Raw genomic sequence first — 13589 nt, forward strand, 5'->3', positions numbered from 1 at the left:
TCCAGTCACTGAATGTTATCTCTGTCTGTGAATGTGTAGGTTCACTCTGCTCCACAATTTTCAGGTGATGAGGTTGTATTCTAGCAGTTGAAATTAGAAAATAAATACTGGAAACAGATCTGTAGGGGCACATGTTTTATGCACATATACCAATTTGAGTATGTCCTAAATGTGTACATGCATAATCAGGTTACACTGGAAAGTGTGGTTTAATCATGAACATGACCCTTCCACCTGCCAACCTCCACCAATGCTACTGAACAGAAGAACTAGCCCACTGATGATATATATCCAAAATTCAAAAACATACAGAAAGGGCTCTTGATGTGCTAAAAAGAGCACTTTCTCTACCAAGTCGATTGTGAATGTATTGAAATATAGTTACTTTACATCAAAACATACCACGAAGACATTCTCTGTACTGAATTAGGCAATTTATTAGGCTCCTATTGTCCATGTCTAGAATGTGAACATGGATTGACATGCATTGTCTCATTTTGTGGATCTTACATGCATGTAGCCTCCAGCTGGGCCTTTGATTCTACTTGTCAGTTAGCTCAATGTGAGTAAATGATAAACACAGAATGATACAGAAGCCAGAGCAAGAAATCCCACTCAATACCATATACCATAATTTTTTTTTTTTTTGCAAAATCAAAATCATATCACAACTCTCTTGTAAAAAATAAATTTCAGAGCAAGGCATTTCATTCGCCTCACTGAGAAAAATAAAGACGTTTCTATCATTTCAGAGCAATGAAATGTCCAACTATGGCTGAAGAATACACCCTGAGAAGTAAATGATTTTAACGAACCCATTGAGGTTGATAAAGCTGTATTAACCTAACATTGGGAAGGGACACAAGGTCCAGGCACAAAGTCCCTGCTCACGTTGGGGGTAAATTCTCCAAGGATGCTGTGTTATAAACATCCTCGTTGTCTTCAATGCTTGAAGCGTCTGTGGAGTCGGGGTCGCTCACCATGATTCCCACCGAAGAGAGACTGGTGATGAAGGCATGCATCCGCTGGGCATAAATGTCTCTAATGTTAAAGTAAGAGAGCTCCTGACACTTCTCTGGTGCGTCCTCACTACACTGGTCCACATCGATGTCCTTTTGCTTCTGGTAGTACTTGGAGAACTTGTTGAAGATAATGGTGATGGGAAGGGCCACCACCAAGATGCCACAGATGATGCACGTGCTGGCAATCAGCTTTCCCACCAAGGTGACTGGGTGGGTGTCTCCATAGCCCACGGTCGTCATGCTGATGGTGGCCCACCACCAGCAGACGGGGATGCTGGTGAGGCTGGAGGTGTGGTCATCTTTCTCCACAGAGTAGATAAGCACAGAAAAGATGGAGATGCCCACCGACAGGAAGAGAAGCAGCAGGCCAACCTCATGGTAGCTATGCCTCAGTGTGGCACCAAGAGATCGAAGTCCCACCGAGTGCCGGGCAAGCTTGAGAATTCGGAAAATCCTCATGAGCCTGAGGATCTGGACCACTTTGCCCATGTTCTCGATGTCCTCACTCTCTTCCTCCTTGGTGTCTACAGCCAACGTGGCATAAAAGGGAACGATGGACACAAAGTCAATTATGTTCAGAGGGTTCTTCCAGAATTTCTTTTGACAGGGAGCGGTAACCAGCCGGATGGCCAGCTCGCCCGTGAACCAGGTGATGCACGCGATCTCCACGCCCTCCAGCACGGGGTCGTCCACATCCCCGTCTTCATTCTGGAATTCTGACATGCTGTGGATGCACATGGCCACGATGGAGGCCAGCACCACACTCAGGGAGGAGATGGCGATGAGCTTGGCCGACAGGCAATAGCCTGGGTTCTCCATCCGGATCCAGATCTTCTTCCGGAGCTGGCCAAATCGCAGCTTGTCAAACTTCTCCAGCTCCTTCTCGAACAGAGATGACTCTTCGAAGGAGGAGTCGGTACTCACGTCGTTGCTCTTCTGGTCCCAGTCCTTCTCGTGGTTCTCCTCCTTGCGCTCCTGGTAGCGATTACTGCAGCAGGAATCCAGGAAGAGCTCGTTGATGCCCCAGTACTCAATCTCCTGGCAGAACGAGAACACGCACAGCTCCTCCATGACGTGCAGCTTCCCCGTGTAATAGAAGTTCAAGACGTATCTGAACAGTGAGGGGTTGCGATCAAAGTAGTACTCTTTATCGGCCACGCTGTAGTCATCGCACAGTTCCAGGATGGCCTCTTCCGAGTGGCAGCTGAGCAGTTTCCCGAGTCTGGTGTGAGGGAAGCGCAGGAGGGTGCTCTGGTCGACCGTCTGCTTAAAGCCCCCCACGTTCAAGTTGACAAGTTCCTCGTCTGGTCCAGGGCGATGGAAAAACTCACCAAACACCATGGTGGATCCAGGCAGTGGAGAGCTGGCTGGGAAGGGAGACGAGGGAGTTCACGCTGGCCCTGGAAGGAACACAAGACGGCGTGAGCCCTGTTCCGAGCAGCCCTGCCAAGCTTATTTTTAATCTGCCCTTTCCAGGATGATGGGCTACATTAAAAGCAAAAACAGAGGGACTTTCCCGGTGGTCCAGGGGTTGGGATGCCATGCCTCCAACGCAGGGGGTGTGGATTCGATCCCTGGTTGGCGAACTGAGATCCCATGTGCCACATGACTCAACCAGAAAAAATAAATAAATGAAACAAAAGTCATCTTATTAAAAAAGAAAGACTAATACCATTAAAAAAAAAAGAAAGCAAAATAGAAAACAGAATAAAAAAGAATACGCTATCCCCCTTCGACTATAAGAAATTCAACATAAAATAGGGTTTTGGTTTTTTTAAAATAGGTTTATATATCCATTTTCTGGAAAAGACTGCCATATAATTTTTATGAATTTCCAGTTCCTATTTCTCTATTTTTGAAGCATTCATAATAACATGCCATACCCCAAAAGTAATGCATTTGAGATCACTTACTCAATACAAGCATCTCCAGCCTCGACCATGAGGCTTCTTCATTTGGAAATGCTCAGTTCAGATGTGGCAGGCTATTTGCTGCCTGGCTTGCAATTCATCTCTCCTGTTCCCTACGGCTTGGTCAAGCACACTCAGGACCAGCTCTCTGCTCTGCACCTCGTACACAAGCCACACATCACTGGGGCTCAGATCAGCTCTTACAAAAGATGTAGGTTTCCTCTTATGCTCCTATGTTTCACTCCTTTTAGAGAAAGCTCTATTCCCCACATTTGGATGTGGACAATCAAGAGGATATAATTACCTCCTTGTCCCATTAGTATCTTAAAGATACAGTTACACTTCATGGGATGGGGTTTCAGGTGCATACACAAGGGAAGAAAGTGACTTAGGGAAACCTTTTTATGTTAATTGCAGTATCAGTTTCCTGACACAACTATGCTCCTCTGCCATCTCCTTCCTCCCTTCACAAACAGTCTCCTACACACTCCCAATCTTTGATATTCAAGTCTATATTGGCCCAGCATATACAGGCTATTTTAGTCTTGACTCTAGCCAAGATGTACCAAAACTGTTTCTCAGAGAGAAAATAATAGGTTTTGACCATCATCCAATACAATGCTGATTCCTCAGAGCTGATGATGCAAATAAAGGAAAGGTAGGAGATTGTCATGTACTGTGTTCCAACCAAGTACTAATAAATTTTTGCATATATCATGTGATTTCATCCTTTCAATACTACACAGTAGACGTATAGGAAAGTAAACACTCAGAGAAGTTAAGTCCAAGATCACAAGATAAGCAAATGGCAAAGCCATGATTTAAACCCAAGTTGATAAACTCCAAAGCCCATGCTATATATCCACTACACACATATCCCTCCCACCTCTTTCTGGTTTTTTTCCTTATTATAACCCAATAACCCAATATAGGCAGTAGTATTATGACCAAAGTGAGTCAAGCATCTTTGGGGTTACTGGGGAACCACCAATGACCTCTGTCTGGAGAAGCTTCATAGCAGAAGTTCTATTTAAGTAAATGTTAAAGGTTTAAGCAGAGCTGAGCAATGAGGGCAAAGAACATTCCCAACATTGGGCATCAAAAGGTGGGGACAAGTCAGACTGCAAAGAGAATTGTGAATCAATCTAAAGAGTCTAGACATGGGACTTCCCTGGTGGTCCAGTAGCTAAGACTTCGCCTGCAGGTTGTGCAGGCTGGATCCCTGGTTGAGGAGCTAAGATCCCACATGCCTTGTGGCAAGAAAAAACAAAACATGAAAGAGAAGCAATGCTGTAAAAAAATTCACTTAAGACTTTAAAAATGGTCCACATCAAAAAAAAATATATTAAAAAAAAATAAAATAAAGAGTCTGGACTTGATCCTGTAGATGAGACTGCTAAATCACCTTAATCAATAAGTGGACATGGCTGTATTTGTGACTATAACTTAGAAAGACCCCACTGACAGCAGGATAGAAGACTGTTGGCAGGAAAGACTGGCGCCAAGGGGGCAGGGTTACAACAGAACAGGTGAGAGGACACAAACTCATACAGCAGTGGTGTGTATAAAGAGGAGGTGACAAATTCAAGAATTTTATAGCTGTGAAAGGGTACCACTCAATATGCCAGCAAATTTGGAAAACTCAGCAGTGGCCACAGAACTGGAAAAAGGCCAGTTTTCATTCCAATCCCAAAGAAAGGCAATGCCAAAGAATGTTCAAATTACCATAAAACTCCACTCATTTCACATGCTAGCAAGGTAATGCTCAAAATTCTCCAACCTAGGCTTCAGCAGTATGTGAACATAGAACTTCCAGATGTTCAAGCTGGATTTAGAAAAGGCAAGAGGAATCAGAGATTAAATTGCCAACATCCACTATATCATAGAAAAAGCAAGGGAATCCCAAAAAACATCTACTTCTGCTTCATTTACTATGCTAAAGCCTTTGACCGTGTGGATCACAACAAACTGGAAAATTCTTAAAGATACAGGAATACCAGATCACCTTACCTGCCCTCCTGCGAAACCTGTATGCAGGACAAGAAGGAACAGTTAGAACTGGACAAGGAACAATGGACTAGTTCAAAATTGGGAAAGGAGCATATCAATGCTGTATATTGTCACTCTGCTGATTTAACTTATATGCAAAGTACATCATATGAAATGCTAGGCTGGATGACTCACAAACTGGAATCAAGACTGCCCAGAAATATCAATAACCTCAGACATGCAGATGATACCACTTTAATGGCAGAAAGTGAAGAAGAACTAAAGAGCCTCTTGATGAAGGTGAAAGAGGAGAGTGAAAAAGCTGGCTTAAAACTCAACATTCAAAAAACTAAGATCATAGCATTCAGTCCCATCACTTCATGCCAAATAGAAGGGTAAAAAGTGGAAATAGTGACAGATTTTATTTTTCTAGGCTCCAAAATCACTGCAGACGGTGACCATAGCCACAAAATTAAAAGACACTTCTTTTTTCAAGAAAAGCTGTGATAAACCTAGACAGGGTATTAAGAAGGAGAGATATCACTTTGCCAACAAAAGGCCATATAGTCAAAGCTATGGTTTTTCCAGTAGTCATGTATGGATGTGAGAGTGGGACCATAAAGAAAGTTGATTGCCAAAGAATTGACGCTCTTGAACTGTGGTGCTGGAGAAGATTTGAGAGTCCCTTGGACAGCAAGGAGATCAAACCAGTCAATCCTAAAGGAAATCAACTCTGAATATTCATTGGAAGGACTGATGCTGAAGCTGAAGCTCCAATACTTTGGCCATCTGATGTGAAGAGCTGACTCATTGGAAAAGACCTCGATGATGGGAAAGATTGAAGGCAGGAGAAGGGGGTAACAGAGGATGACATGGATATGAGTTTGAGCAAGCTCTGGGAGATAGCGAAGGACAGGGAAGGCTGGCATGCTGAAGTTCATGGGGTTGCAAAGAGTCGAACATGACTTAGTGACTGAACAACAAATACAGTGGAATCAAGAGGACTTGGTCATTGATTGGAAGGAAAAGATAAGGAAGAAGAAAGTCAAAAGGAAGATGTGTTTTCTACTCTGCACAACTGGATGACATCATTAGAGGAAACATAACGGTCAGGTAGGAATTTCTTGTCCTTATGTTTACAAAGAGACAAAGCTGTCAGCGAGACAAGAGATTCCACCTCTGCAAAGGACACTCCAGAGAACACAGCCTGAAAACACAGCCCTCTGCCATCCACCCTAGGAGGAAGCTCACTGTGAGAGAGAATTCAAGGCTATTTGCTCCATTTGCTCTGGATGCACCAGCACTGACAATGTTCCCGTGAAACCAGAGACCACGGCCTGGCATAGCAAAACACTTCACAGATGTGCTGACCTCTCCGAAAGACAGGATTTTTTTTCCTGCCTCAGCTTTCTATTTTTAGTTAGAGATCTTCTTTGAAGGGCCTAAATCAGAGCTCATGGCGTGGTCCAAATATTTATGGAACCTCAGATCTCTGAAAGTAGGCTTATGTTCGTGGCAAGTACAAGAGTAAAATGTTCCAAGGAATGAGTTTTAGCTAAGCTAGCATTAAGGCTTTCATGGACATTTTCTTCTGGTGGATTATTTTTTATCTCCTAAGCTTTCCCGGAAACCCACAGTGGTTGAAAGCCACTGTCTCCCTTCATGATACAACCTGCTGAAGTCAGTCTCATAATCAGAAAGTGTGCCATCCATTTCCCAACTGTTCCAAAATCACTTTTCCAAAGAACATTGTTATCAACCATAATAACCATTTTCCTGTTCTGTCCTCCTTGCTTTGTATTCACTCTGTGCCAGTAAAAAGGAGCCTGTTCTGAGGTCCATACATTCCACAAAAAGGGTTAGTTGCTCAGTCATGTCCAACTCTTTTTGACCCCATGGACTATAGCCCACCAGGCTCCTCCGTCCATGGAATTCTCCAGGCAAGAAAACTGGAGTGGGTTGCCATTCCCTCCTCCAGGGGAATCTTCCCAACCCAGGGATCAAACCTGGGTCTCCTGCTTGGCAGGCAAATTCTTTACCACCTGAGCCACCAGGAAAGCCCTCGTTCCACAAAGCCTAATCACAATAGCAACACACAGCATAAAACCAGGGATCTCTCATTATGGGACTTTTAGAGGAGAGAAAAAAAAAAGCATCTCTATATCAGATCAAATGCTTCAGCTCAGAGGACAGGATGAGATTCTCCACATCATGGCTGCCAGAGTACACTGTTGTTTTCCTTGGCTGCGTCTGGCCCACAGCAGCCTGTGGAGAGCAGGGAAGAAGAAGACCTCACCTTTATAGACTGTAGCAAGGTTCCCTTACATGAAGCTAGTCCCTGGCCAATTATAATCAGTCCTTATATCATCTGCTCCTCACTATTACCTTGAGATTTTGCTGGTGAGGAAGCAGGATTAGAAGAGATGGGCATCACACAGCTATTAAGGGTAGAGCAAAACTCAAGCCAGGGCTCCCTATGTCGGCCCCCCTGCTCTGCAGTGTGCTGGTTCACCCACTCGAAGGAGTAAGTAAGAAAAGCAGATAATGAACATCATTATTTACAAGACTGCTATATTCAGGCCAGCATTTAACAGCATCGTTCATTCTCATTCAGAAAATACTATGTGTCAAAGGTATATTCATATATATATTTAATATATATTTATAGTTACCTTATATATAATTATCTTACATATATTTTATACATGAAGCTATACCTAGATAGCATATTGAAAAGCAGAGACATTACTTTGCCAACAAAGGTCCGTCTAGTCAAGGTTATGGTTTTTCCAGTGGTCACGTATGGATGTAAGAGTTGGACTGTGAAGAAAGCTGAGTGCCGAAGAATTGATGCTTTTGAACTGTGGTGTTGGGGAAGACTCCTCAGAGTCCCTTGGACTGCAAGGAGATCCAACCAGTCCATTCTAAAGGAGATCAGCCCTGGGTGTTCTTTGGAAGGAATGATGCTAAGGCTGAAACTCTGGTACTTTGGCCATCTCATGTGAAGAGTTGACTCATTGGAAAAGACTCTGATGCTGGGAGGGATTGGGGGCAGAAGGAAAAGGGGATGACAGAGGATGAGATGGCTGGATAGCATCACCGACTTGATGGACGTGAGTTTGAGTGAACTCCGGGAGTTGGTGATGGACAGGGAGGCCTGGCATGCTGCGATTCATGGGGTGGCAAAGAGTTGGACATGACTGAGTGACTGAACTTAACTGATACATAAATGTACATATAAAGGAATGTATATAATACACATATAGTGTGAACCATATTTAGAGAGAGAATTATACAAATACTAAATAAAGATTTGGGTCAATTCTTCTATAAGTGAGACAAATCTCTTTAATTTTGACTAAAAATACAAAAAAAAAGTTTTAATTATATAGAAGTAAAATTTTGGTATGGAAAACCATGCCATAAGCAATGTTTAAAAAAATATTTGCCACTTATATCACAAAAAAGTGGTTAATATACATAGCATATAAAAGGCTTTAGACTGAGAAGAAAAAGAGAAAAACAATACAGAAAAATGGGCCAGATATCAATAGACAGTTTACAAAAAAAAAAAAATGTCAATGGGTCTTAAAACAGGAAAACAATGTTCTACCTTGCTCGTAGTAAGATAAATGCACATTAAAATTACGGAGCAGTATAATATCTAACAGGCTTCCCAGGTGGTTCACTGATAAAGAATTCACCTGCCAAGCAGGAGACTTGAGTTCAATCCCTCGGTCGGGAAGATCCCCTGAAGAATGAAATGTCAACCCACTCCAGTATTCTTGCCTGGGAAATCCCACAGACAGAGGAGCCTGGAGGGCTTCAGACCATGGGGTCACAAAGAGTCGGACATGACTTAGCAACTAAACAACAACAAATCATATCTAATACCAAAATGGGAAAAAAATACAAAAACTGAGCTACATACTCTATTACTAAGGATGTGGGGAAGCAGGTACTTCTGCACACTGCAGTTGGGGAAACAAAATGAAGGGAAAATCTTATGAAGGGGAATTTGGAAATACTGAGCAAAACTGCCCACAAATTAGGAGAAAATATTTGCAAGTTATTGGGCTTCCCTGGGGTTCACTCAGATGGTAAAGAATCTGCCTCCAGTGCAGGAGACACGAGTTCAATCCCTGGGTTAGGAAGATCCCCTGGAGAAGGGAATGGCAACCCACTTCAGAAGGGAATGGCAACCCACTCCAGAATTCTTAGCCTAGAGAATTCCATGGACAGAGGAGCCTGGTGGTCCATGAGATTGCAAAGAGTCAGACACAACTGAGTGACTAATACTTGACTTGACTTGATAGATCTAATAGGAGTCTAGAATCCAGAATAGATTTAAAAAGTAAAAAAACTCTTACAACAGTAAAAAGACTAATGGGCAAAGGATTTTATAGACATTTCTTCAAAGATATATAAATGGCCAAAAAAACACATGAAAAGATGCTCAACATCATTGGTCACTAGGAAACACAAGTCAGAGTCACAATGGGATACCATTTCACACAGCTAGGATGGATATAATCAAAAAGTAATAATAATACAAGTCTTATAACACAGTAAGTGTTTGTGACGATGCAGAGAAGTTAGAACCTTCAAGCATAGTGAGTAGTAGTGGAAAATGGTGTGACCAATTTGGAAAACAGTGAAGGAATGATAGAATTAAAATCTCACCATTGTGCAACTCATAATAAAATAACAGATCTGAGTGTGCTCATAAACGGCTGCTAAAACCCAGTTAAAAAATGAATAGGGAACTCCACAATGGTTAGTTCAGAGGAAAAATACCTGAACTCACTGTTCAAGCCAGTGTAACAAAAAGAGACAAGACAGAATGTGCCTCCTGATGGAAACACGTACACAATTCTGAACTCTCCCAGCCAAAAAATAAAATAAGACATAAATTTGATCTAGCCCTAGGTCTAACAGTTAAAATCATAGGATATTTCAGAGGAACATGTTCAAAGATACTATAGGGATGCAATCAGCAAAAGCCAGACTGTGGGAAATTATACAAGACAAATGATGGATCAAATAAATGACACATCAAATAGATTCAGTGTGTGGCTTTGTGTGGATAGTGATTCGAGCCAGCCAAGTGCTTTCAAAAATATATATATGAAAATCAGGAGTATCTGAACACTAAACTAAATACTTGATAATGTAAAATTATAATTGTTCAATTTTTGAATGTGCTAATGGTATTGCAATTATACTCTAAAAAAACCTTTATCTTTTGGAAATATATGCTAAGATTTTATGGATAAAATTCTACTGCATTGAGAATTTACTTCAAAATAATTCATTGGTGTGGGGCTCGGAGGACAGGGAGGAGTCACTGATCATACAAGATGGCTGCTGCTGCTGCTGCTAAGTCGCTTCAGTCGTGTCCAACTCTGTGCAACCCCATAGACGGCAGCCCATCAGGCTCCCCGATCCTGGGATTCTCCAGGCCAAGAATACTGGAATGGGTTGCCATTTCCTTCTCCAAAGTATGAAAATGAAAAGTGAAAATGAAGTCGCTCAGTTGTGCCCGACACTTAGCGACCCCTTGGACTGCAGCCCACCAGGCTCCTCTGTCCATGGGATTATCCAGGCAAGAGTACTGGAGTGGGGTGCCATTGCCTTCTCCACAAGATGGCTATGAATTAATAATTATGACAATTATATTAGCTGAGTGACAGGTACAGAGGAATTTAACGAAATATTCTTTTTTTGTACATATACAAATTCTCCACCAAAAAATGTTTTAAGAAAAATCTATTAAGCACCTTGCGTGGCTATGCACTGTGATACATGTTTTCATATACATTATTGTGCACCCTTTAACTCACAGCAACTCATGTAGTACCTCAGTACAAGCAATGAGTAATTATCATTGAATGAATGACTCCATTTAATTCTCCCGCAGTCCTAGCGGTAGATCCTATACCCTGTGTCACAAATAGAGAAACCTGAGGCTCAGGATTCAGCCAACATTATACAGATTTATAGGGCAAATTTTTTTCCACTATGCTTCAAACATTTAACTTTTTTAACTGGAAGGAGAAAGGTCTTTAACTGGCTGGTCTTCAATTTTATATATTTTATTAGTCAGCCTCAATAAAGAATGCTCTATACTCTGGTAGGGGATTCGGTACTAGCATGTCAAGGATACATGCAGTCTCTGATCAGGCACATCTATGGCCACAAGGTAGAAAACTCAAGTGCTATTTTCATTCTCTTCCTCAAGAGCTTCACTTCATTGCATCAATCCTCCTGCCTACTATCGACACAAATCACAAATGGTGAGGACACCATATACTGTATTTGGCCACCTTGTGTCTCCTGGTGTTTTGTAAGATTGAAAAGAAAGAAAAAAGATGTCAAAAATCCAAGATATTCTCTAACAGTTTAAACTAAACTCCACATTGATCTACTTCTCTCCAAGTGGCATCCATAAAGTCTTTCCAAAACCATTAACCTCTTACCACTCTCTTTGCTTTATGCTCTCAAACTCACTTTATAAATGCTCTCAAAATGTGTCTTTTAAAGGTTGACACATATCCATGCACACATGTGCATGGGTGGCTTTGATAACGCACTTGATTTGCTCAAAAAAGTAAGAAAGGCATAACAAATACAAGCCACTTCTACTTGCTTTATTGGGCAGAACCACTCTTTAAAATCAATTCCATAAAAGTAAACAAACAAACAAAAACCTAGATTCTTTTGTCCTTCCCACTTGGCCAAAATCTACATTAGTCCTATCACTGAAGGAGAAGTGGGGGCCATTTTTCTGCATTAATACTGCAGTCTAAGGAATAATCATCTGGAAAAGCTGTATTTCATTCTATTAACTTTCAAAGAAAAATCACATATGTTTTTTAAAAGGGTGATGTGCTGTGCTTCAGTCGTGTCCAACTCTGTATGACCTCATGGACTCTAGCCCACCGGGCTCCAAGGGAATTCTCCAGGCAAGAATACTGGAATGGGTTGCCATGCCCTCCTCCAGGGCATCTTCCCAACCCAGGGATCGAACCCTGGTCTCCTGCACTGCGGGCGGATTCTTTACCATCATGCTAAATTCTATTTCCAGCCATGCTGTGTGAGAATATTCCAAATAAAATGAAACAAATGTAAACAGAAGTAAAAATCTAAATTCCATCCACACCCAAGTATTGAGCATCCTCTCACCAGGAACCTTCCCTGGTGATGACCTTCTCCCAGAGCAAGCTCCCCATGCACTGGGGTGGGTAGCATGTAACGAAAAGAAAATCAGAAGTCAGCGTTGGGTCACAGAGGAGCAGAAAGTATAATGAAATGTCAGTGGCATTGCGTGGTCCACCTTGACTGTGGATTTGGAAATGGAGATGCTAGTGGTCCTTGATTCAGATCTTTGTGGATCAGATGTCTTTTTACAGCACAATCCTGAAAAAGAAATAGCTCTTTATGAGACATCTAGGAGGACATGCCCAGAGCCAGTGTGCAGGCCATACAAAGCCTCAAAGACCCTTCTAGATTTAAGTCTTTGTTTGCAGGGATCAGCATTTCCTGGGTATCCTGAGGCTTCTAAGTGGAGCCAATCCCCCCAGTAACCTTCCAAATGGCCCTTCCCAGCCCATGAGGAAGCCTGGATGTAAAGTGAGTCCCACTGGCCAAGCAGAGCAAGGGAACTCCCTCCGGGTCTCTTCCACAACCGTATTCCCACAGCATTACGTGCAACTGACAACACACCAGTGGCACAGGTCCCCAGTCACCCTAATTCAGAAGATTCATAATCCAAGAAATGAACCCACCAGGTCCCCTTATCCCTGCTGAACTATCAGAAGCACCTAAAGAAAAGAAGACAAGGCTAAGACTCTGAAAACTTGTGCTTGAAGTGCCACTTCGCAGCTCTGTGACCTTGGATGGGAGGTTCTTGATCAATAAAAGATGATGTACACACTTTGATGATACGATAACAAACACAAAAGTCTTCTGAAAGCACAAAGCATAAGATACATGTAAAGTCTTATTTCAAAAATAAGAGATTAAGATAAGAGTCCCCTGGAGAAGGAAATGGCAACCCAATCCAGTATCCTTGCCTGGAAAATTCCATGGACAGAAGAGCCTGGTAGGGTTGTAGTCCATGGGGTCACAAGACGGAACACACATGCATGAGGGGGGTGGAGGGAGATGGGTTGGTAGCAATAAATAGGTAGAACTAAAAAAAAAAAAAGATGAGTCCCCCTACCTCCTTGTTCCTGCCCCTACTTACTCCTCTCCCTCTCTTGCCACCTCCATCTAGACAGTTGTACTAAAGAGGTGCTCATTTCCTCTGGATTCCATTTAGAATGGCTGACTCCCTCAGCAAACTCCAGGGATCCCTGTAACTCACCCAGCTCATCTCCAAGCAGGAGAGCTGCTTTAGAAGGCTAATTCAGTGAACCCAAAAGCCAGAAATCTGTCCTATTTGTAAAAAGCAAAGAACCAGAGGTCAAAGATATTCAACTAGAAATTGGAAAAATGTGGACTTTGCCACAAGAGGGGAGACTTAGCTACCTCATCACATCTCCAACTGAGTCACATTACACAGAGGAATGCTCATGCAGACAGCTGGCCATCTGATGTGAAGAGCCAACTCACTGGAGAAGACCCTAAAGACAGCTGTCAGGGTGACGCCGTGAGGTCCAGAGGT

The 13589-nt window shown here is 42.4% G+C and overlaps 1 protein-coding gene across 3 annotated transcripts in view; it reads right to left on the reverse strand.

Moving 5' to 3' along the window:
* Positions 1 to 412: 412 nt before the first annotated feature.
* KCNS3 (potassium voltage-gated channel modifier subfamily S member 3) overlaps positions 413 to 13589 on the reverse strand; it is a 47242-nt gene continuing 34065 nt past the window's right edge. For 2 of the 3 annotated variants that reach the window (XM_040225005.1, XM_040225007.1), the window contains one exon: positions 413 to 2422. In XM_040225005.1, the coding sequence (XP_040080939.1) occupies positions 888 to 2363 (1476 nt within the window). In that variant the 5' untranslated portion in view covers positions 2364 to 2422 and the 3' untranslated portion in view covers positions 413 to 887. Of the gene's footprint in view, positions 2423 to 2935; positions 3728 to 13589 lie in introns of those variants that run through there. The other variant, XM_040225008.1, reaches the window with a different exon arrangement.

Source organism: Oryx dammah, unplaced genomic scaffold (genome assembly GCF_014754425.2).
Source record: "Oryx dammah isolate SB20612 unplaced genomic scaffold, SCBI_Odam_1.1 HiC_scaffold_25, whole genome shotgun sequence".
NCBI classification, from domain to species: domain Eukaryota; kingdom Metazoa; phylum Chordata; class Mammalia; order Artiodactyla; family Bovidae; genus Oryx; species Oryx dammah.